At 39.0% G+C, this 26,249-nt stretch overlaps 1 protein-coding gene across 2 annotated transcripts in view; it reads left to right on the forward strand.

Moving 5' to 3' along the window:
• Positions 1-20,129, forward strand: part of st6gal2a (ST6 beta-galactosamide alpha-2,6-sialyltranferase 2a) — a 100,024-nt gene extending 79,895 nt beyond the window's left edge. For both annotated transcript variants that reach the window (XM_072577564.1, XM_072577565.1), the window contains 3 exons: positions 6,959-7,060; positions 9,714-9,888; positions 17,238-20,129. In XM_072577564.1, coding sequence (XP_072433665.1) covers positions 6,959-7,060; positions 9,714-9,888; positions 17,238-17,488 — 528 coding nt within the window. In that variant the 3' untranslated portion in view covers positions 17,489-20,129. The remainder of the gene's footprint in view (positions 1-6,958; positions 7,061-9,713; positions 9,889-17,237) is intronic.
• Positions 20,130-26,249: the final 6,120 nt, after the last annotated feature.

Below are 26,249 nucleotides of genomic sequence, written 5' to 3' on the forward strand. Positions count from 1 at the left end.
AGGATGGTGAGTGGCCTGGAGGAGATCTTGCAGGTGGTGATGTTCCCATATATCTGTTGCCCTTATCCTTTGAGATGGAAGTGGTCTTGGGTTTGGAAGGTGCAGATCGTTGGTGAATTTCTGCGGTGCATCTTGTGGATAGTACACACTGCTGCTACTGAGCATTGATGGTGGAGGGAGTGGATGCTTTTTTGTCCATGTGGAGACTAGATTGAGGTCAGAAACTGAGTGAGCCTGGAGAAGCCCAAACTGGGTGTCGCTGAGCAAGTTATTGTTGAGCAGGTGCTGCTTGATAGCACTGTTGATGACAACTTCCATCACTTTATTGATGATCAAGAGTAGACTGATGGGGCTGTAATTTGTCAGGTTGGGCTTCTACTGCTTTACTTTGTGCTGGCAGGTAGGCAGTAAGTTTGGGAGCACATGTCTCCAGTTGCCAGAATGTTGTCAGGGCCCATACCATTTGCACTAACTGTTTCTCAATATCTTGTGGAGTGAAATGAACTGGCTGAAGACAGGTATCTGTAATGCTGGGGACTACTGGAAGGGGCTGAATTGAATCATCCACTTGGCACTTCTGACTGAAGACTTGCTGCAAATACTTCAGCCTTCTCTTTTGTACTGAAGTGATGGGCTCTTCCATCTTTGGGGATGAAGATATTTGTGGGACCTCCTCCTCCAGTAAGTTGTTTAATCATCCACCACATTCACGACTGGATGTGGAAGGGCTGCAGAGTTTAGATCTGATCTATTGGTTATGGGACTGCTTAGTTCTGTCTCTCACTTGCTGCTTTATGCTGTTTGGTGCGTAAGTAGTCCTTTTTGGTAGTTTCTCCAAGTTGACACCTCATTTTTAGGTAAGTCTGGTGCTGCTCCTAGCATTCCCTCCTGCACTTTCCGTCGAACCTAGATTGATCCCATGGCTTGATGGTAATGGTTGTATGGGGGATAAAGAGTCATGGAGATATACAGCCCAGAAACAGACCCTTCAGTCCAACTTGTCCATGTCGATCAGATATCCTAACCATTTGCCAGCACTTGATCCATGTCTGTCTAAAGCCTTCCTATTCATATACCCGTACAGATGCCTTATAAATGTTGTAATTGTACCAGCCTCCACCACTTCCTCTGGCAGCTCATTCCATATATGCACCACCCTTTGCATGAAAATGTTGTCCCATAGTTCCTTTTCAAATTTTTTCCCTCTCACCTAATTCTATGCCCTCTAGTTCTGGACATGCCCACTCCAGTGAAAAGACCTTCTCTATTTACCCTATCCATGCCACTCATGATTTTATAAACCGCTGTAAGGTCACGCCTCAGCCTCTGACTCTCTAGGGAAATCGGCCCTATGCTGGGCCATGAGGTTACAGTTTGTGCTGGAGTATAATTCTGCTGCTGTCAATGGCCCACAGCTTCTCGTGGATGCCCAGTCTTGAGTTGATACGTTTGTTCAAAGTCTGTCCCATTTAGCACAATGATAGTGCCACTCAACATGATAGAGGGTGTGCTCAATGTGTAGGCGGGACCTGATCTCCACAAGGACTGTGAAGTGGTTGCTCTTACTGATACTATCATGGACAGATGCATCTTCAGCTGGCAGATTGGTAAGGTTGAAGTGAAGTACATTTTTCCCTCTTTTCAGTTCCCTCATGAACTGCCGCAGAATCAGTCCCATAACAGCTATGGTCTTTAGGACCCGACCAGCTCAATCAGTAGTACTGCTGCCGAACCACTCTTGGTGGTAGGTGGTGAAATCTCCTACCTCTGAGTACATTTTGCACACTCAGAACACTCAGTGCTTCCTTCAAGTATTGTTCAAGATGGAGTAGTACTGACTTATTCACTGAAGGAGAACGGTATGTGGCAATCAGCAGGTTTCCTTGCTATTGTTTAACCTGAAGCCATGAGACTCCATGAGGTCCAGAGTCAATGTTGAGGGCTCCCATGGCAGTTTCCCCTTGACTAGATACCACTGTGCCATCACCTCTGCTGCATCTATCCTGCCGTTGGGACAGCAAGTGTCCAAGGATGGTGATGGTGATGATCCCAAAAGTATGACTATGTCAGGCTGTTGCTTGACTAGTCTGAGACAGGTCTCCCAATTTTGGCACAAATCCGCAGATGTCAGTCAGAAAGACTTTGCAGGGTCCACTGGGCTGTTTCTGCCATTGTCTTTTCTGATGGCCAGGTCAATGCCAGGTGGTCCGTCCAGTTTTATTTCTTTGCTGCGACTGCTTAGTGATTGATATAAGTGAGTGGCCATTTCAGAGGGCAGTTAAGAGTCAACCACATTGCTATGGATTTGATGTCATGTGTAGGCCAGATGAGGTAAAGATGACAGATTTCCTTTCCTGAAGGACATTAATGTGCCAGATGGCTTTTTTCTGACAATCGACTATGGCTTTACGATCATCAGTTGATTCTTAATTCCATATTTTTTTAAAATTCAAATTCCTCCATCTGCCATGGTATGATTTGAACCTAGAACATTAGCTGAGTTAGTTACTTTTACTGTTATAATTTCTGGCGCCTACACCCATGCTAGGCAGTACAATGAGTTTGATTCTTTTTCTTCAAATTCATACAGATTGGATACAACTGTATGGCTTGCTAGGCCGTTTCAGAAGGCTTTTGAGAGTCAACTAAATTTGTGGGTCTCGTTTGTTACATATGGCAGAACATGTAAAGGGTGCAGATTTCCTTCACTAAAGACCTTTAATCAATCAATGGCTGCTTATGACAATTGACCCTGCTTTCTTGATTATCATTCGACTAATAGTTTAATTATAGAATTTTGAATTGAATGTAAATTCCATCAACTACCATGGTGAGATTCAAATTGGTCCCTCCAGGCCAGGAGCTTAAACCTCTCAATGGCTAGTTAAGTGATATTATCTCTTTGCACCCCAATCAATATTCCTTTATTCGTTTATAACATTGGGAAAGTGGAATTGAATTGCAAGATTCTAATCAGTAACCCTGCTCTTATTTATTATGTTTTTTTAGAATTTGAGTTTGAGTTTCCATGTTTTTAGACTCTCTTTGTACGTGAGCTCCCTCATAAATTGCTTTGATTGCCAAGAATTATTGTAGCTTGTCTAGAGGGAACTTCCTTTTTAAAAAAATGTTGGTTATTACATGTTATCAGGAAATGCTCTTTGTCGTTTAACCTGCCCAGAGTAGAAATTCATTTAAAATCTTGAGATGGAGATAATGTAATACAAAAGAACTGCGGATGATGGACATAAGAAACAAATTGCTGGAGAAGCTCAACAGGTCTGGCAGCATCTATGGAGAGAAAGTAGCATTAATGTTTCAGGTCCAGTGACCTTTCTTCAGAACAAATTGTAGCTTGGAAAAGGTTGGTATTTCTGCAGAAGTTAGGATGATGGGGAAGTAAACAAAAGGTGGAGATAGAGTCCAAAGAGAGAGAAAAACAGTTGGACAGACAAAGTACTAGGTAAAGGTCAGCCTGGGACAATAAATACCTCTGGATGCTAATTGAAGTCTTTTTCTGGAGAGTGCTCCCTCTGGAGGCAGCAGTAGCGATGGCATTGCAGCTTCACCATTGTCCAGAGTATGCCAGCAACTTGAGGCCTGGATCAGAGATCGAGCCCAATACGGGAAGAGTGAGGCCAATGCGATATTGAGAGAGATCTCCTTATCTATGTGTCAGTGAGAACTGGCAGCACGAGGACTCCCGGTGAAGCACCAATGCGGGGAGACCAGGTCAAAGCAGAGGAGATTGCATCCTTGTCGGGAGTGTGAGTCCAGCATGGCTAAGCACTTAAGAAAGGCTGTAATGTTGAACTTTTAACTTCATTTCTTTATTTTTCTACTTTATACTAAGAATGCTGTAAAGTTTCATCTTTAACTTTGTTTCTATACTTTTCAACTTTGAACCAAAGATTTTGTACCTAGGTACTTTGGTACCCAAGATGACACCAAGAATGGCAGCTTTGTACAGTTGATACTGTGCTGAAGCCCAAAAATGTTTGAACTCGATATTGGATCTCCATGGGAGACTGATTAGCAAGGTTTGATCTCATAGAATACAGGGAGAACTAGCCATTTGGATACAGAACTGGCTCAAAGGTAGAAGACAGAGGGTGATGGTGGTGGAGGGTTGTTGTCCAGACTGGAGGCCTGTGACCAGTGGAGTGACACAAGGATCGGTGCTAGGCCCTCTACTTTTTGTCATTTACATAAATGATTTGGATGCGAGCATAATAGGTACAGTTAGTAAGTTTGCAGATGACACCAATATTGGAGATGTAGTAGACAGCAAAGAGGGTTACCTCAGATTACAACAAGATCTGGAACAGATGGGCCAATGGGCTGAGAGGTGGCAGATGGAGTTTAATTCGGATAAATGCAAGGTGCTGCATTTTGGGAAAGCAAATCTTAGCAGGACTTATACACTTAATGGTAAGGTCCTAGGGAGTGTTGCTGAACAAAGAGACCTTGGAGTGCAGGTTCATAGTTCCTTGAAAGTGGAGTCACAAGTAGATAGGATAGTGAAAGCATTTGATATGCTTTCCTTTATTGGTCAGAGTATTGAGTACAGGAGTTAGGAGGTCATGTTGCGGCTGTACAGGACTTTGGTTCGGCCACTGTTGGAATATTGCTTGCAATTCTGGCCTCCTTCCTATCGGAAAGATGTTGTGAAACTTGAAAGGGTTCAGAAAAGATTTACAAGGATGTTGTCAGGGTTGGAGGATCTGAGCTACAGGGAGAGGCTGAACAGGCTGGGGCTGTTTTCCCTGGAGCGTCGGAGACTGAGGGGAGATTATAGAGGTTTACAAAATTATGAGGGGCATGGATAGGATAAATAGACAAAGTCCTTTCCCTGGGGTCGGGGAGTCCAGAACTAGAGGGCATAGGTTTAGGATGAGAGGGGAAAGACATAAAAGAGACCTAAGGGGCAACATTTTCACGCAGAGGGTGGTACGTGTATGGAATGAGCTGCCAGAGGATGTGATGGAGGCTGGTACAATTGCAACATTTAAGAGGCATTTGGATGGGTATATGAATAGGAAGGGTTTGGAGGGATATGGGCCGGGTGCTGGCAGGTGGGACTAGATTAGGTTGGGATATCTGGTCAGCATGGACGGGTTAGACAGAAGGGTCTGTTTCCATGCTGTACATCTCTACGACTCTATAAGTCTGCAGGGTTCTCAAGCAGAAAATGAGGTGTTGTTCTTTCAGCTTGCGCAGAGCCTGGATGGAGCACTGCAGCAAGGCAGAGACAGAGAAATTGGCCAGGGAACACGGTGGTTTGTTGAAGTGACAGGCAACTGGAGGCTCAGGGTCTTTTTTGCAGACAGAATGAAGGTGTTCTGCAAAGTGGTCATCAAGCCTGTATTTTGTTTCCCCAATGTAGAAGAGACTACATTGTGAGCAACGAATACAGTCGACTAGTTTATGTGAAGTGCAGGTAAAGCACAGTTTAGCCTGGCAGGTATGTTTTGGCCCTTCGTTAGTGAGGTGGGAGGAAGTAACAGGCAGGTATTGCACTTTCTGTGATTGTGGGGGAATGTTGGGAGTGAAGGAGTAGAGCAAGGTGTCCCTGCAGAAGACTGACAATGGAGGGGAGTGAAATATATGCCTGGTGGTGACATCCCACTGGAGGTGGCAGAAATGGTGGCTAACGATCCTCTGGATGTGGATGCTGATGGGATGATAGGTGAAGACGGTTGTCAGAGGGAAGAGAGGGAGTGAGGGCCAAAGTGCAGAAGATGGGTCGGACCCGACTGAGGGCCTGTCAACCATCGTGCTGGAGAATCCTCGGTTGAGGAAGAGGGTGGACATTTTGGAGGCTCCCTTGAAGATGGCACCATCAGGACAGATGTGACAAAGATGGAGGAACTGAGAGAATAGAATAGAGTCTTTACAGGAAACAGGATGTGAGGATTCATCGGCAAGATAACTGAGAGCCAGTGGCATTTGTTGTGGATGTTAGTGGCCAGCCTCTCCCCAGAAATGGAAACCGAGACCTCACAGAAGGGAAGGGAGGAGTAAGAAATTGACCAGGTGAAGATGAGAGCAGGATAGTAATTGGAAGTGAAATTGATTAATTTTTCTAATTCAGGACGAGAGAGGGAGGTTGCATGGATTATGTCATTGCTATACTGGAAAAAGAGTTGTTGGAGGAGCCTGGAGTAGGAGTGGAACAAGGAATGTTCCATGTATCCCACAAAGAAGCAGGTGTAACTGAGCCCCATGAGAGTACTCATGGCCACCCCTTGGACCTCAAGAAAGTAAGAGAAGTTAAAAAAGAAGTTGTTCAGAGTGAAGATGAGCTCGGCCAGATGGATGAGGGTGGTGGTAGATGGGGATGGCTCAGGCCTTTTTTCTATGAAGAAGCAAAGAGACCTGAGACCATCTTGATGGTGGATGAATGTGTAAAGGGATTGCACATCCCTGGTAAAGAGGAGGCGGCTGGAACTCACAAACTAGAAATTCTGAAACTGATGCACAACGTCAGAGGAATTACAAATGTACATAGAAAGTGAGAAGGATAAATGTATTCTTTTCTAATGGCAAGTCTATTTTCATTCAGTAACTAATACTGAAATTATTCCTATTTAAGAATTGCGGACATATTTTAATAAATTGAAAACCATTACTTTATGGCTAGCACACGTATTAAATGGCTATCAAAAAATGCCTGTTATCAGTATTCTAATAGCTTTATGAACACTCTAGTTAAGTTGTGAATGAATAGATGCATTTTGCTATCAACCTTACCTATGATCATGAATAATTTGTCTAATCACAGCCATTCTTAAAATGCAATGTATGCATTATTGCTGTTCCACAGCTTCCTGAATATTTAAGTTCCTTTTGGAAATAATTTTCCACCTTTAAACTCCCTGTGCAATACCTTTCGGTAATTTGTAATTTCATTCACTGCTTTTTTTAAGTAATATTTTGTTTCCATCATAATTTGCAGATTCTTGTTAACCCAGAGCACAAATTTAATAATAACATACTATTTAAGAATGTGGTTTTGGTGGCCTGGGATCCTGCACCATACTCAGTAAACCTCCTTAAGGTAAGAACAACTGATGGAAATGTTTCTGCTATTCTTGTGAACACTGCTTGTCCAGAAAGGCACAATGAAGTAAAGGGATTAGTGTGGCTAAGCGGTAGCACTTTTATTTTTGTATTAGTTAATTAACAGTTCTAAATCCCAATCCAGGACTTGATTTTATAATCTAGGTTGATGCTTCATAAGATAAAGGCATCTTTGGAAAGACCAATGTTAGCTGCTCATTCATAAACGCCTTAGAAATGCATGGTCATTTCAGTGTGCTGTTAAGAATATGCCTCATTTCTGTGGTTCTTGAATCACATTGATCAGACTGCCTAAAATGCCCAGGATATTAGCCTGAAATATCTGCCTCCCTTCTTCATTTCAATGATGTTTCAAAGTGTGACGTTTTCCTCACTTTGCTAAGCTGCAATTGTCTATCTGGTCCAATGGAGGTAAAAGATCCTGCAGCATTACTTTAAAAATGAGCTCTGTGCTTTCTTCAGAGAGCTCAAATGTTATGGTGGCTTAGTGAATCACCCTCCTGTCTCGGACACAGAAGGCTCCAGGTTCACATTCCACTCTGGGAATAGTCAACAAAAGAACCCAGTCATTGGTGTGAACAAGCCATGTGTGTCAGTGCCATTTCTCAGCCTGGTTAAATGGGGAAGGTTAGCAGCAGGAAGAACATGTTGTTGTAAGAACCACCTGCCAAATCTTAACACTTATGGTCGACGTGAAGGCATTCAATTTGTACTGTAGCAACTGCCTGAAGGTAAGAAAAAGTCAAAGGTGGAAGATTACTGTGTCTGCTCTGCCTTTTATATTTCAACCAAAACAAATGTAACTGGCCATTGATTACATTAATCTTTGAGGTGCTGAGATGTATAGAAAGTATCTATCTTTATTTTCTAGAGTAAAGATGTATGTTTAGTAGATTGTATTACTTTTCTTAAGTTTCTATAATTATGTTTATTTTGTTTGTTGGAAACATGGAATTTTGTGGCTTTATTCTCTTTGTAAATACCTGAGATTTCACACACTGTAAACATAAACTTTACTGGCCCCTAAACAGATCATTACATCAGGGTTGCCATTTCTTACTGTCACAGTTCTCAAATTCACACAATTTCAGTGGCACTCTTGTAATACTATGCTCCATGTGCAACTTTTAATAGCTTCTCTCCCTCAACTGTAGGTAACTATAACAATCATCATATTGTTACAGCAAGATCCTCCCTTTAGTCCATAGTTTTCCTGGTTAGTTTTGGATGGGGGACATTGATGATGGGGTTCTTAAATTGACTACTGTCCAAAGTAGTCAAGTGTTGGGGTCAACTATGAGCCAAAAACCTACAGGTGAGTGTGGAACAGCCTTACAGCAGTGGTTTTCCCTAAATCAATTAGTGTCCAGAGGGTGGACTCAATAGGCAAGGAGGTATTGCCACTGGACTCCCAGAACTGGTGCGCCAACAGAACATTCTCCACCTCCAAAAAGAGATGGAGCCTATAGCTCAGGCAATAGTGAAAGACAGAGCTGCCATTTTCAGGCAACCTCTGTCTGACTTTTTAAACTTGTTAATTGAAAAAGGAAAGAACAATGCAGTCCCCTCCTGAGGAGTTAGAACCCTGTCCACCGGATGGATGTCAGCAGCAACTGATCAGGCAGCTGAGAAGGATCTAGAATCTGCTCGGCTGCTGGTGGGTCACCTGGAGGCAGCCAAATAAGAAATTCCAATTGGCCTCCACAATAGGCGTAGAACTATTCTTCACATTTCCAGTGAGCACAGGGCCAATTTACTCATCCGCTCATTGTCAGACAACCATTTCATACTAGGAAGCTATCTACTGAATATTTGCTCAACCACTACCAAAGCTGTAGACAGTATTCCAGGTGTGGTCTCATCAAAACCTTATAAATAAACAATTACAGCAATATCTCTTTTATCCTGTAACGAAACAAAGAACAGCAGATGCTGGAGATCTGAAATAAAAACAGAAGTTGCTGGAGAAACTCAGCAGGTCTGGCAGCATCTGTGGGAAGAGAACAGAATTATGTTTTGAGTCCAGTGACACTTCATCAGAAGTTCTGATCCCACCTCTGCTATCACCCTCCTAGCCACCCATATCTTCCTCTTCTCCCAGTCCCCAACAGGAAGGTATGTTGATGGAGAATAGCTTAACATAAATGGACAACGTAACAGTTGTGTTCTCTCACAGAGTGGTAAACTGTGTCTTTTGATAAATAGTTTGAGTCTCTAAATAGAAATCAAGTTGACTTCTTTTCTTCTGACGTTAATGTGAATATGAAGAATTGTCACCACTTTAAACTCATCTGCTTTTGGTATTATTATGCAAAAGTGAGTAACAGATGCATAGGACAGGTATAAATATTTGTTGATTTTACTGAACTATCTTAAATATATGTACTTACTTTTGACAATTAACATAAGCAGCATCACAATTAGCTGATACTTGACCATCTAATCACATTTGGTCCACAAGACCAATAGAAATAGCTGGAATTTTTCTGAATTCTAGATTTACTTAAAGTAATTGCTTTTGAAAATGATAAGAATTAGGAGAAACAATGTCAGAAAGAAACAAGACTGTTATGCTAAAGTATTGAAACTGAACATTTTGATCCTCTTTTAATGCACACGCTCTTTTGCAGTGGTACAAGAAACCAGATTACAACCTGTTCCTGCCCTATTTGCGATATAGAAGAAAGAATCCTGACCAGCTCTTCTACATTCTTCATCCAAAGTTTGTCTGGCAGCTTTGGGATGTAATTCAGGAAAACACTCAGGAAACCATACAGCCAAACCCTCCCTCCTCTGGCTTCATTGGTAAGTCTGTCTATTCTCTTTCTCAGTGATTCATATCGCAGAACTGTACCACAAAGCATAAATAGGAGCTTTATTTGTTTCTTTATATGCTGGCATTGGGGTTTTGTATAGTGCCCAAATCCCTAAGTAAAGAAAAATGTTGAAGAATAACCATATTGATAAAAATAACAATCATTGATCTAGAATGCAAATTGATGAGATTGATTAGACAATCAGCATTGCTACTTAACATTTCATTCATCAAGAAGTTGGTCTGTCTTTCCCATGGATGCTGGATCTTCTGCGGATTTCTCTAACTTGCCTGAACCTGATCTCTTGAGCATTTCTAGTCCTAAAATTACTATGGCTGTACTAATGACTCCTATATGCTAGATTTTAGCTGCCTGAATGATTCCTCAACAGCTAAATTGATTATAGATTTTCTATTCACTCTGAAGGTAAATTATTTCACTTCTAGTAATCAGTTCATGCTAATCCACTCCAATGGTGGATTCCTATGGCAATCCTTCATCCAATGCTTTAGTGGCTAACCAAGCCTAATACTAATATATTACAACCAATATTTTTTATGACATCCCTTCAGTCTATGAGAAATATCCATTCACTAACAATGCCCTCTGCAGTTGCTAGCTTCTTGCAAATGTCCTATTTGTGCAAATGGTCTCTCAACAAGTGTACTACTGCTAACACTCTCTCAAATCAGCAAATGTCCTGAAACAAATTGCAACATGGAAGGTGCAAGGACCCCAATAATACACCTGTATTTTATGTCTTTATTGCAGGTTGTTTGCAACGGTTAACAAAAAGTGTTTCTGGGCCCATGCGTCTAACAACTTTTAACATAGATTTGCAATCCTTGTCCAAAGGGAATATTGCTCCTAGCATTGTCACAACAATCCAAAAGTACTTTGGCTCTCTAAAGAACAGTTACTTAAGAAATACCCGAGAAGATTTTAGCAGACTTTATGCTCCTAATAACTGTGAAACTAAGTTGTATTCTTGACCGAATGTACTGGAACTCATTCTCAGACTAGTTTCCGGAGCAGTCAGGGTTGTAGCTTTAGCTTCTCTTTACTGCTAAGCCAGACTTGCTAGAACCCAAAATGTGGAAATATCAGTTCACCCCACCCACTCCAATCAACTTGACTAATGAATGACTAGACTCCTCACAGATTTCTGTGCACCTTCACAACTGACTTACTACTAACTCTGATTGGTTGCATTGAACCTGCAGCACTGACCATGGTCCAATGCCTGGATTGTAAGGATACAGACCTCCTGACCCTGAGCACTTGAATATACAGATATCAGTCAAAGGTCTGTTCATTCAATATTCCGGGCTGACTGGTTAAGTTGTTCAAGAAATTGGTTCACAATCAGTACAGGGGGTCTAACCTACTCAACATCAAGCAGGAGGGATTATCAGGGGTCCAGTGTTGTGGAAGGGAAGAAAGGAAAATAATAGTGGGAGAATAGAGGCAGAATGCTGAGATGCAGAGAAGATCTTAATAATTAAGTCAGGGGCAGCAGACAACAGAACATGAGTGGATAAAGGGGCATGGGAGGAGTGTCAGTGATGAGTGACACCCTGGTTTCTGGTAGCAGACAGAGGCACATTCACCTAGATATGCAGATGCAAACTCCAATAGATGGTTGGATGGGGTCTTGTGGAGGTGCAACTCCCATAAGGTTAACAGAGAGGGCTACAGGTCAGGAGATACTTGCATTTGGGGCTTCACCTACACACAAAATGAAGACTGGAGCACACCATCTAAGGAACAGTTGTTGTTACCTTCCATTGTCCAGCAAATCACATGTGTACAATAGAAATGAAAATGGCTGTGATCACACCTGGAGTGGGTAGGATAAGTGCTGCCATCTAGAAGGGACAGGTCAGAAAATTATAGCTTTGTAGGACTTTTAAAAAAGGGAAACACCAGCAGGGAAACCCCCATACAGTGAAGCTGAGCTCAGCAAACTCTATGACCTTTAAGTACAGAGGAATCTCAATTATCCAAAGGACATGGGCAGGAAGTATTTCTTTTGGTTAATTGAATTCCAGACCACTTCATGCTGGTTAAAGGCTGAACACTAATGTTTGTAAGTCAATAGCAATAGCAATCGCAGCCTGAAAAAAGAGCGAGCTTGGTTGCTGAGGTTGCAGCAAAACTACAAGTCATCCATTGCCCACACAAGGACTTTACACACCTTGGTCCATGGAATATTATCCAGGAGTAAGGACAAACTGTTTCAGTATCTTTAAGCTTACTGCCTGGCCACATACCAAGAGTTGATAGGGATAAGGTGAACATATATTTACAGAAGCAATACTGTGCCAATGTGCCCTCAAGGAGTTGCTTCTTTTCTACTACATTTCAGGATTGCCCCAGTGCCCGCAGCTGGTGTGGTTGGAGCCCAGCCTGTGTAGGAGCACAATGACCTTGGAATTTTGGTCGAATGACCCCAGGGCCTTTGTATCTGGAGGGGTCAGACATGCTGGGTGCATCCTGCCCAGAGGAAGCTACATTCTCCTTGGAGGGAGAAGTGTAGCAGGCAGGTTAGAGATAGAAGACCTGCCACCTCTGAAGTGTCATAAATGGAGATTTCTAGGATGACTACATTTGGTTTCTCAAACTGGCACTGACTGCCCTATCTCCTGGTGAGGAAGGGGCACCTGGAGCAAGCACTGGGATACCCAATCAAAAGCAAATTCTTCCAGCAACAGCAACTGGTAGATTCAGTGTGCCTCAGATGAGAGAAACATAGTTGGCAGTGAGGTGACTTCAGAACGACAATGCAAGAAAACTCAAGAGAAACCCTCCATGAGACTTGAAAAAAAATGACACTTTGCCAAAATATGGTAAGATTCAGCCCAATATTGCAGACATAGTGGAATATCAATTTACCAGATGGTGCCAGGGAAGGGAACCTCATTACATAGAGAAACTGGAGATACTGGAGCAATTTCCATTGAGATGGGGAAATAAAAAGGAAATTAAAATGGAGATTTTAAAATTACAATGCATGTTAACAGAATGAAGAGGAAAAAAAATCAATCTTTGCAAAGTTCTTTGATTGTGAAGTCAGTGATAAGGAGTATCTATAATGTACAGAGATATGAACAAATAATGTTACATATTTTGGATTCAAAGTGTATAATACTATGATGGTATCCCTAAACGGACAAAACTCTGGTGCAGCCACATTTGGAGTATTGCATACAGTTTTGGTCACCGCAGAGGTCTCTGAGCAAATGCAGCTTTAATATTAATTGATTTACACTCCTAAGCATTTGTTGCTAACAAAGAAAAGATCATTTTCAAAATTGCTTTTCCTGCTATTAGTGAATATATTTGCATATTTTTATTCCACGGTTTTTCTTGAAAACGTTGTGTAACTAACTTTAGCCTAATAAATCCACCTTTTCTATACATTATCTATCTATTGATGAGCTAGATGCCCCCTATGTGGTACCTCTTTGTGCAGCCCAAATTCACTCCAACTTTGTAATTATTGCTGTTTGGCATCTTTTATTCACTTCTTTTCTACTTTGTTCATGACCATAAGACTTCACGATTAAAAGAGTATCTGCTCCTAATGGTTTTCCTGATTTTTAGTCTCTATCATTCCTCCCTGTTGGCCTTCTGGCTCTCAGTTAATTACAGGTCGCCATCCTGAAAATGCATCTTTGTTTGCTATTGGCCAATCTTCTATTCATGCTGGTATACTGCACCTAACACCATGGACTCTTATCTTAAGTAGCCTTATACATTCTATCTTATTGGCACCTTTTACAAATCCAAATATATGAAGTCTACTGGCTTCCCTTTATTTATCCTGCTTCACCTCAGAATTTTATGAACTTGTACATGGTATGATTTCCCCTTTGTAAAGATATGCTGACTGTTTGACTATTTAATGTATTTCTAAGTGCTCTACTATTACACCCTTTAGAAAAAAACTTCAACATTTCCCGATGATGGGTGTTAAACTAACTGACCTATAGTTGCCCTTTTTTACCTCCTTCTCTTTTTGAAAAAGGGTATTACAATGGAAAAGTTCCAGATGATTGGAAAACTGCCAATGTGAATGAATTTTCAGTGGCTTGAATTATCATGAACTTCCCTGGAATGAAAATTTACTTTTACATGGGAGGATTCATTCCTTTAAATTTTAATTACTGTCAAAGATATTCTTCAAGATATGCAAACTAATTTGATTCTCACTTTTTCTTTTAACAACAAAGTCCAGGTTGTTACAGTAGAATAAATGTAGATTTGTTTTGGAACTCTGGATACCCATTTATCTTCAAAAACCTGACAACAAAATAGTATACACAGTAGAAAGGAAATAATAACTTTACAAAAAAATTAACAATTCTTGTAGATTTTAACTTCACAAATTGCATTAGATTACAAAATAATTTCAGGATTTTAAGGTGAAATATAACCTCAAGACTTAAAATGGAGTACAAACATTTTAGAGAAGTATATAATAAGATAAGTGGTAAATGAACACATTCTGAAACAGTAATTCTATTTACTCCTTGGTAATGTTTGTCTGTGGTATTTACGAAATATATTCATTAACGTCAATTCATTACATAACTGTATTCCATAAACAGTTCTTTGTGGAAAAAACTCCTGACAAATAAGTCACAATACTAATCAAAGCTTTTCTTGTTATGTTATACAACACACACACACACACACACTAATGACATCACAAAGTAGTTATGTTCAATTATCTCAAATCAATGAGAAAGATTAGCATTCACTACAGTTGGACTTATACAGTTATAACCAGCCTACGTGGTCCAGTCAGAGATTGTTGATAGTTTAAAAAAAGTACTGACTCCACCTCCATCTGAAGTCCCAATTTACTCTAGACACTGGGATAAACTTCAATTGCTTAGAAGTTATTTTGGTGGAAAATTGACTGCCATTATTGACTACCACCCAATATTAATTAAATGATTGATCCTTATTCCTGACAATGCAGCATTTCTTTAACACAGATGAAAACATGTACTATACACTGTTTTGCTAGTCTTCATTAGGAATCTGCCGCTGGTGCTGACTGACAATTCTGTCAGGTTGTGGAGGTACCTTCACATTATTCCATGTCATGCACCATGTTTGCCCTGCATTAAATTGCAACTCACAGCCCACATTGGTTCTTTCCAATGAAATGACATCAGTTGAATGTTCAGCTGGTAATCACTGGTGATAAAAGTTCTCAAAACTCAAAGATTGACTCGAAAATTGATGACAGTAAATACGTTATATGATATATTTAAAAGGTATAGTCTTCACAGAAGAACTGAACTTTTAAAAAAATTTCTCTTTGCACAATGCTTTTATGAGGACATATCTTTAGAAATGTTTGCTCCCATATAGTAATCTTATAAATTATCAAAAACTAACATTGGAACTATAAGTTGCTAATAATTATGATTCACTGATAAACCAAACAAGTAAATCTTACTCTCCCAATAAATCAACTTGGGAAAGTTAATAGATGTAATATTTCTACTTTAAAACTGCAAGCTGACTTACAAAATAAGTTATATTTATAAGATCCTGAATTTTAAGATAAGAGTACAGCAATCCTACTGTATTGAGAAATATAAAATGATTCTAAAATGCTATATTGCTATAAGAATCACTGTGCTTCCAAATTTCTTCTATGTGGAAAGGATTTATATAATTCTTATTTTCTATTAAAAGGTTCAGCAGTCTACCATTTATTCAGTGTGTCCAGATCTTAAGACTTTTTTTTTGAATAGTAGTGTTATTGGATCAGTGTAGGCTTGAAGTAGTGGATGCTGAGTTGGGTTTACAGCAGAGAAGATTGAGAAGACAAATGTAAAATTAGAAAGGGAGAAGAAACAAATACAAAATTGCAATAATCTATAAACAAAAAAATCAATGATAGTATAAATCAGTGTTACAGCTGTATTATCATCATTTAACAGATCTGAAAATCCTGAGATACCCTGATATGCAATTCCATAATCATACATTGGACAAATATATCACAAATTATGTTGTACACATTTGGAAAGGGCTAACGATAATACTTGCAATAAAAAAAGTCTTTCAACTCTTGAGAACCAAACAACTAAGGAATGCTGTGCTTTCTTGAAGGCAGAGGAAATACTCCATCCTGCTAGATACCACAGCCCAAACCTCAGTGGTTAGGCCACATCTGCAGAATCTGAATCAGTCAGTGGAGGAATTGCCCCTCCATGAGGATTGCCTGGCAGTTATGGCCTTTTCAAAGTTGAAAATTTATCTTTACAGAGTAATCTTCAGAAAGTAATTAATGGTGCTCCCACTTTACAGAAAATGAATAGTTCATTTATGGTTGGTGGAAGACCTTTTATTGCCTTCCCTGCCTTAGGAGACAGTCTACCAGCCTTAATTGTAAAGGAAACATGCTTTCAATCCTCAAACTGGCTATCCCTACAAAGATCTGACAAAGGTGTAATGAGGGATTGACACCTGAAAACTCTCCCAGTATCAAGGGTCTGATTCCAAAACTAAGAACCAGCTCCTGGTCCTCTGGAATAGATATGGGACAGTGATATACTCTGTCAGTCTCTCTCCCCAGTGGGTTTAATAGGAGGGTCATGTGGTAAGGGAGGATTAACATCATTGTAATATCTCACTTCTAAATTGAAACTTCAGTCACTTGTGTCAGAGACTCCATCAGCATCTTTAAAGTGTCAGGGAAAGTCATTATTGCATCATATAAAGTAACATATCAACTTGAGGGCAATAACATGCGAAATAAAAAGAAATGAAAAATTTGTTTCTTTCTTGTATCATACAAACTCTTGTATAAGCTGGACTTTTGTCTAAAATCTGTATATGTTCAGAGCTGGCATTAAAACACAGCCATTGTAGGCTAAAATATCCAAAATGAGGCCTAGGCTTCCGAGAAGCACTTAGGATTATAATTAAAACTTTAGTGAACGCACTGAAAATTCATGAGATAATATGTAAAATAAATATGCTGCTGTGGAATATTTATGTATTTAAATCCTTAGTTACTTTAGTTACTCAAAGAAATTGTATTGGAAACATTTTAGATATTTTCAATAAAATGTGCTGTCTGGTTGTAAGAGCATGAATGATAGTCACAGATCATGACATTACTGGGGAAGTTTTCTTTATGAGTGATGGGAATAATCAGGCTTAAATGCTTAAAATGCTATTAGGAATGGTCACTGAGTGTTTAAAGGAAGAGTTGACATTTTGTCCTGAATTTAATATTTAGGTTGACTGTGTAATCAAAATGTAATTTTCAATGTTTTTCTGATGGGCTTGATAAATGTTTTCCAGGAATCCTTATCATGATGTCGTTGTGTGACAATGTCAATATCTACGAGTATATCCCTTCCATCAGACAGACAGATCTCTGTCACTACCATGAGCGATACTATGATGCTGCCTGTACCTTGGGTGCCTACCACCCTTTGCTTTATGAGAAACTTTTGGTACAACGCATGAATAAAGGAATGGAAGCAGACTTATATACAAAAGGAAAGGTTATTCTGCCTGGCTTTGGTACCATGAAATGTTCTGGAGAATAATGAACTTTGTGCTGCTGGCTAAGTACTGCAATACAGAATGTGATAGTATGGCAAAGACTGAAAGATACTTGAAATGACAAGTTAGGACCAATTTCAGGGTAAAGGCAAGTTAATGAGACATTAACTACAAAACAGTCCTACTGCATCATCATGGAGCTTTTGTACCTCACGTATATTGCAACACATTATTCTTAAGCAAGTAAAGTCAAATTTCAGATTAAGACCACAAATTTATAAAGAACTTCCATTTCCTCCTGTGCCAATACTAACAGTTGTTTGAATAGGGCCTGTATGCTTTAATAAAAATGGTGGTTAGTTTTGCTGTAACACTGCTTAAGTTATATTGTCAGCAATTACATTTCTTATTTAAGCTCAGTGGCAATGACCATCAGAAGTTAAGTTTTGCTTTGTGGATTACTTTGCAGCGAGTAGCAGTCTCTTTTGGCAAACATATGACTCCAAGTTCACTATAAATGACAGGAACATAGAATTTAGTAAAATATGTGGCTGAGTTGTTTGTGATTTATTCACATTTCTGCTCAGCTGATAACAGTTTAGTTTTGATAGTCTAAATAGAAACCTAGTTAACATTAAAACAAAACACCAATATAAATGTAAAAATATAAAAAATATGCAGAGGAATATTTAAATATCGTGCCAGTAAATGTATGGAACCAATATTGTTGAATTTTTAAGTACCATGGCTTTACTAAATTTCATTATTTCCTCTTGAGTGCCAATGTTTTGAATAATTTACTGTGTGAACTTAAATCTCCTTGTTACTCTGAATGTAACTTTTTACTGTTGCTGCAGCTCATTAAAACCTACAGCACATCAAGCCAAAGTCCCTTGCCAAACATAAGTGAGTTGGAGTTCTGAATACCTCACCATTAGGGGATGTTATTCAAACCTATAACAGCCACTCAAATTACAATCCTCAGCTATGTTCCATGGTGGGCTGGTGTAGGTTGGGGCTTCTGGGATTCCAGTGGAAGGCAAACATTTCTTCAGTGAAATGAGAAACTGGTGAATTAATAACTGACTTTCTGTCTGATCGTCTTTATATTCTAAGAAGTGTCACTATAGATGCCTCAGCAGACCTATAGGAAGTTTTGTAGGAAACGTTGACCACTTTACTAAAGAGGTGCAAAATGTTTCCTCAACATATTGCAATTATGAACCTTTAAGTCTTACATATATCCTAGTTGATGCTCTGCAATCACAAAGCTGATAAAATCTAATTATTAAGTCTTTGTCTCACTGAAGCAGCTTTAGGTGAATCTGCATCCAATACCCTGATCGGAAAACCCTGTTTATATTTTGACAGTGGTTATAAATTCCACCACAATTGAGACAAGCCACAACATTCAAAAACAACCAACAGCATTCTAAATAAATCAACCTATATCATTCAAAAAAATTCATCACACTCTATTGTATAAAGTTAGAGATCATTCAAAAATTTCCAGGATTTGAATTCAGAACAACCTCGTTGCTAAAAATCAAATCAGTTCTTTCACTAACCATACCCTGGCTGTGCAATAAATGATTATGAAGTCTGTCCATTAGGTTTTGAGATATATAGTGTACAGTCAAATAGCTTGATAAACAAGGATCGAAAACTTACCTCTGCCCTCTGATGTAACTAAAATGCCATTAAATGTGAGTATTCCCTCTGCCCTCCATCAGTGGTGTAGCATAAAATGGAAATATATAGCCAAAAACATCCTTAAAGGAGCCATTTGTTATTTGGTTTCAGAATTAAGGTCTAAATATTTAATAATTAATAACTTAATACCATGACAACAAAAAAGATTCTATTGCATTATAGGATATACCTTTAGCACAAGATTAGTTGAAAAACTAACTTTTACTGGATAAATTAGTTGCTTCTGGGGATTAAAAGTTACCGTATTCCTACTTCCTCACTAATGAATTGGAAAAGAAATTGGACACCAGGTAAACTGGGCTGCTGATTCACCATGAGCTCATTCCACACTACTGGTAAAGATCCATTTCATCTCTTCGGAACTTGGTTTGTAATCAAATATTTTTTTTTATGCCAGGTTACACTTTGGACATTAAATATAATGATTGGAACTTACCTTTGGCTTGAACATAAAAGGGGTCAAGATAAGCCACCAAAGCAAATTTCTAATCTGTCTGTAAATGTTCCTTTTCACATCACAGTCAAAGTTTTGGCATTATCCATGGAACGTGCATGCTGTTATATCATGACAGATACAATGTGCTGTCATTTGAAATTTTGCCCAGAAATGTTAGTTTATATGGGACACCATTTATGCCTGCATAATGTGGAACCTGGTTTATCATTTGAAATCTGTTTTGAGAATATATTTTTATTAAACAATTAAGATAAGTTATTCGAATTAAAACATGCACATAGCATGGAAAGATTACAACTGTGTCAGTCTTGGGATACAGCCAGATGTAATTTAGGTTAACCTGGAGTCCAATGCAGAGAAAAGCAAAAAATGGGAAGGTTAAAATATAATTTTTGTGGAGGCACAATGTTCTTTCAGGTTCCATAAGAATTTTTTTCAGACCATGGGTTATGGGCTATGAAACAAGGGGCTGGCAAAATAGAGCTGAAAATGTGTTGCTGGAAAAGTGCAGCAGGTCAGGCAGCATCCAAGGAACAGGAAAAGCGACGTTTCGGGCATAAGCCCTTCTTCAGGAAAGGGGTCCTGAAGAAGGGCTTATGCCCGAAACGTCGATTCTCCTGTTCCTTTGATGCTACCTGACCTGCTGTGCTTTTCCAGCAACACATTTTCAGCTCTGATCTCCAGCATCTGCAGTCCTCACTTTCTCCTGCTGGCAAAATAGAGGGGAGTCAGGTGACAACAGCTCCTTGTGAAGACTCATTGCCAAAGTCTTTTCCCAACAGGAGAACCAGTTGCAGAGAAACTGCATATTCCAAGGAGGCAGGAAGCCAATTTGTTTACATAAAGGCCTTACAGGCCAGTTTACAGAGTACCAGGCATTTTGTAGAGCCTGGCCTTGGAAGGTCACTACCTAAATGGAAGCAGCTTCCTTGCAGCTGCTTAAGGGGGTTATTGGAGCAGCAGGCTACATGGCCCAAAGAGGGCGCTGGAAAACCGAATTGTTTCAGTCTGAGTAAAGGTACTCTAACTAATGTCTGACTACAAAGCACACACTTGATGGGTAAGCTGCCTCCTAAGCTGCATATACAGACCACCAGTTAGTTGCATTGTCCATAAAAACCAACAGGCAGGAGAGAAAGCTCAAGCAGCTGAATGTTGCTACCTTCATTTACCATCAATGACTGTCCTTTGATTAAAAGGTCTACACAGGGTCAGAATAGATGCAGTCCTACTTTCAGCTGTTTGAAAAGCTGCAGAGATTTACCTATTCAGGCTTTGTTCAAGTATAATTTATATACTTTGCATGTGTCAGGTGGATTTACATACGTTCATCAGGATCCCAATTGCCTTAAAAGGAACACCTCATCCCTACTAACCTAGCAGTGCCAACTCATGCCTCCCTCCCACCAGCTTCTGAATTACAATCTGTGCCAACTCACCCTGTATCACCACAGACATACATCAGGATCCATGCTGATATTTAGAAAATCAGGTTTTATTTATAAATTCACTATTAAAAGAAATTCTGATTCAATCCTATTTACTGCAACTAAGTTGATTCAATAGCAACCTTCATAAGAAAAATAAAAATACTTTATAAGCACTTGGAGCTGCCAATCAAACTGAACTGACAGTAAACCCACTGTGATGGAAGGTTGAGAGATCAGTCATGCAGCACAAATTTTTAATAGTGGCCATCAAGCTTATGTCAACAGAACAAAAAATTGTTTACACTGCAGGCAGCTTTTTATCCAAAAAAGTTGGATTTAATTTGCCAGCTTGACAGATTCAATTAATTTGACAGTTCCCTAGATAGCTTGATAGTTCCAAGGAGCGTTTCCACTTTTTATACATATTCCTGTCTATTGTTAGCCACCAAGAGACTTGATCTCTCCTAAAGGACACTTTATTGCTCTATCTTTTGTACCTATCAAATGATATCATACCTCTCCTAATAACTGACAGCTTTACAACTTTGCCTAGAAAGTGTAAAACCAACAAGTCATGTTGTATATACCACAGTGAAAATGGTGATGCAGGATTTGAGGGCAAGATTTCCAGAATCAGGTTTTCATCACCATGTTGGTGAAATCACATACTCTCAATCTTTATGAAAATTCATGCCAGAATTGGTCACAGTGGTATTAGCCATAGGAGTATAATTGTAACCAATCGTACTACAAAAAACCCACAATTTTATCTTATGGTTCATTCTCAGAAATTGCATTGTAATTGCTGAAGAGTTGTTCTTAACTACTATTCACTAGAGTAAAAAAACAAGCCTGACAGTTATGCCTACAGTGAACTTGTGAAAAAAAACCTCCAAGGCTATCTGAAAATCAGACTGTGCATATGCTATGAAGATGTTATTATTCTTAGTAATATGTCTTCTGTTACTGTGCTGATAGAAATGCTTATTTATGCATTTACATTACTGTTTGACCAAAGGATGCCTTTGCTTTCTGACTTGCTCTATGACTGTTATTTCAAGATATCTCTTCTTCATTACAGCTGCTATTTTCTGCAAGGCATTCATTTTATTCTCTTTTATAAAATTAATGGATAAAACATGACTACTGGCAAAATTAGTGGATATAATCTTAATACATGCATATGAAATCATTTAAATCATAGAATCACACAGCATGGAAACAGGCCCTTCAGTAAAATTAGTCCACACCTACCATGTTCCCCAAACTAAACTAGTCCCAACTGTTTGCATTTGGCCCATATACCTCCAAATGTCTTATAAACAAACATTGTAACTGTACCTGCATCCACCACTTCCTCTGGCAGTTCATTCCACATACTAACCACTGAATAAAAAAGTTACCCCCTCATGTCCTGTTTAAATCTTTCTGCTCTCACCTTAAAATTATGCCCCCTAGTTTTGAACTCCCATATTTTAAGCTAAATAAGTGACAGAGGAATTACCTATGAAACCAATAAGCATTTGCTCACTGGCAATGTCAACAGTAAGTGTCAAATGAGCATATTACTAAATTTCATTAAAGAAACTACAGCACCAGATGTTTACAGCTTGCCAACCAATAGATTTTCATTTTGAAATATCAGCAGTAAGAAAAATAATATATTACTTGCAAGAGAACTTGCTTACACTATGAAACCCCTTAATTACAAAATGAGAGCAGTCATGAACATCATTTTGAACTTTAGAAGAAAGTGAGGGCTGCAGATGCTGGAGATCAGAGCTGAAAAAAAAAGTGTTGCTGGAAAAGCGCAGCAGGTCAGGCAGCATCCAAGGAGCAGGAGAATTGACATTTCGGGCATAAGCCCTTCTTCATTCCTGAAGAAGGGCTTATGCCAGAAACGTCGATTCTCCTGCTCCTTGGATGCTGCCTGACCTGCTGCGCTTTTCCAGCACACTTTTCAGCCATCATTTTGAACTTAACCAGTTAATATTTGTACTGTGCAAATTTAAACTATCAAAGGTAATTTCAGATATTCCCTTTCTAAGTAGGTATACTTGAAATCTTATGACATCAATTAAAATATAAAGTTTGAGATTCTGCCATCAGATGGCCAGTATTCAAATGTTAACTTAATATGAATTTATTTGTTTGAGAATATACAGACTGTTTAACATTACACCATACAATCTTCCAATTGTGACAGTGATGACAGTGATGACAGTTCTGGACTGACTCATCCATTTTAAGAAAAACCTGTGGGTTAAAAGAGTTAATTGATGTAATTGCAGCAATACACTCATACAGATGCTGATATGGAACTGAGAAAAAAAATACTCAAACACAGAAGTATTCTATGTAACTTTATTTAAAATTCAAATTTTCCATGATCCACTCAGCTCAACATATAGTAACTTCTGAGGATTTTCTTAAAGATCTTATTACTATTTAAATGTTTTGCATTGTGAATTGTACAAAGAAAAAATTTAAACCACAGACGTTTTTAAATAATTGATGTAATAATTATGTTTGGTGCAAAAACAGACTAACATTTTCCAACCATCTGAAATTTTCACAAACTGTTTAATTTATTGAATTGTTTTTCCAGCTTTTTATGAGCTTGCATTCCACTGAATTAGCGATTAGCAAACTGGAGCCATGCTTATCTATAAACATTGATTTTTTTTTAGATTTTGATTTTATATATTTTATATGTATAACATACTGAATATAACTTGTTGTAAATAAACATTTTTATCCTTATCCAACTGTCTATTGAATATATTTTAAAAGCCAGAGGTTAATGCAATAACTTGGAATAATTTGAAAGTACATAATCATGTGTTCTGAGATAGTAAAAGAGAAAAAAATTGCTGGGCAAAACGGATTAGCACCAGGGCAGCAAGGGCAGGGAATTTACTATAATATTTTAAAAGTTCAACACTAGTCTTTTCAACAAGATGCAAGGAATTTGCAACGGGACTGACAGAGAGAGTGTCAAATTTTGCCAATGTTACTCCATTGAAACCGATAGCAATTTCCGGAGTTGGTGTATGTACACAATTACACAGAAAACAATTTGTGTCAGTGAGTTCACACTTCTGTCTACATTGCAATTCTAAGAGAGCTTGACTATAGTCAGTGGAAAAGAATGAATAGATGAGACTGTCCACTTCTATACAGTTAGCCTAAATATTAAACCATAATAGCAGCGTCTGGAACTTAAGTTCAATAAATAAAGATCAGGCTCAGTAAAGCTGACTGTGAAATCATCATCAATTATAGTGACCAAAAGAGTTGGATTTTGTGCATTAATTGATCTTTAAGGAATGAAATCTGACATCCTTAACTGGTATGTATAAATGGGAGGACAGATTCTCAACAATTGAGTTTACGTTTAACTCTTGGCTAAATGCTGGCTTTGCCAATGACACCCATTTGCCCTCAAAGACATTTGAAAAAAAACTTGAAAAAGTTACACTTTGTTGAGTGGGAGGTGTAACTGGATCTTTAACGGTGTACTAATCGAAATCACAATTACACAAGGGCAATGGCACAAAGGAGGCCAGTTGGTCAAACATGCCCACACTGACTCATTAAAGGAGCATTGCCAAATGCCAAACACTTGGCTTTTCTTTATGCTGTTGCAAGTTACTTGTATACAAATAATCATCCAATGTCCTCTTTAATGCCTCCATCACATTTCCAGAAAATGCATTCCATAACTACTCACTGAATGAAAAAATGTTTTCCACACTTCTATAGATCACTGTCCCTTTTATGAGTAAGAACAGTTTCTCCCAATCTACTCTATCAAACCCTCCCAGATCTCCTCTCAGCATTTTTCTCTCCAAAGAGAACAATCCTAATATTTTCAATCTACCTTTACCTATGCTCTCTTGTAGTGACACTCACTCAATCTGGGTCCCTCAGGCCCAGGCTAAAGCTTCAGAAGAACCCAGAGCAGATTTGGCCACTAGGTGTGCAGTGTGTAGTATCTGAACATACCCTGACACTCCTGACCCAAACTCCCAGCCATGGGCAAATAGCTCCACTGCCATGATTTTATTTTCTTTATTCTTTCACAAGTAGTAAATGTCACTGTTGCTCATTCCTAATTTCCCTTCAACTGTTGAAGGTTGTTATGCTGTTTCAGAGGACAGTTTACATTTTTTTAAAAATCCAATCACTTGCTGTGGGTCTGAAGTCGGATTGAGGCCACAGCAGACTAGACTGACAACTATTCTTCCCTAATATCAGAAAACAGCATGGGTTTTCACATTTGATGATATTTCCAACAGAATGGATCCTAAAGTCAACCTGATGTTTAAATGTCATTTTTATGGCAACTCCTGCAACCAAGCCAGTGACAAACATACTGCTTTGCATTCCTTTAGACTTAACCAGGAACATTGAGAGGGAGATGTGGATATTTGGGCAGTCCAAAAACTCCAAACATTTAGTCCAGGCTTGTCCCCATGCTAAGAGTATCAATGCAACACAGAAGGCAGTGGTTATGAATGCTAAGTGCAAATTCTTTGTTGTTGTGGCTCTCTCATGCTGGGAGAGGCATCTGTATCTGTATCCCATTGGTCAGCCATCACCCAGCTCAAGTCAGGTAGCCATTCAGTTTTAAAAGTGCTGACCTACCAGGGTACCTCTGTCACACCGGGTGTTGGAGTTTACAGTCTCTGCTCAACAAGTGGGCTGAATCAGTCATACAAGATAAAATGAACAAAAACACCAAGAGAAAATGCCAACTCTAACTGAATAACTGGAACACCAGGGCTATGTGCACAGAGCACTTGTCACTCTCTAACAACATGTACAAGACAGCTTTGATCAATATTGACCTATCCCTCCCCCTACCCTGTCCCTGTGATCTTACATTTAACATGGCTAATTCATTTAGCCTGCACATCCCTTCTGAAGTAGTATATTGAAGAACTATGGATTGGGGTATTTTAGATCTAGTATTATGGAATGAGAAAGGACTGATTATTAACCTTGCTGTAAAGGAGCTATTAGGAAATAGTAACCAAAATATGATAGAACTTCTCATTAAAAATGAATCGGATGCAGTTAATTCTAAAACTGCAGTCTTAAATCTGAACAAAGGAAATGGTAAAGCTAAGGGGGGGGGGGGGGGGGGGAAGTAGGAAGCTCCCAGAAATTCTATACAACCAAGTGACTTGTGAAATTCAA

Source organism: Chiloscyllium punctatum, chromosome 9 (genome assembly GCF_047496795.1).
Source record: "Chiloscyllium punctatum isolate Juve2018m chromosome 9, sChiPun1.3, whole genome shotgun sequence".
In the NCBI taxonomy this organism is placed as follows: domain Eukaryota; kingdom Metazoa; phylum Chordata; class Chondrichthyes; order Orectolobiformes; family Hemiscylliidae; genus Chiloscyllium; species Chiloscyllium punctatum.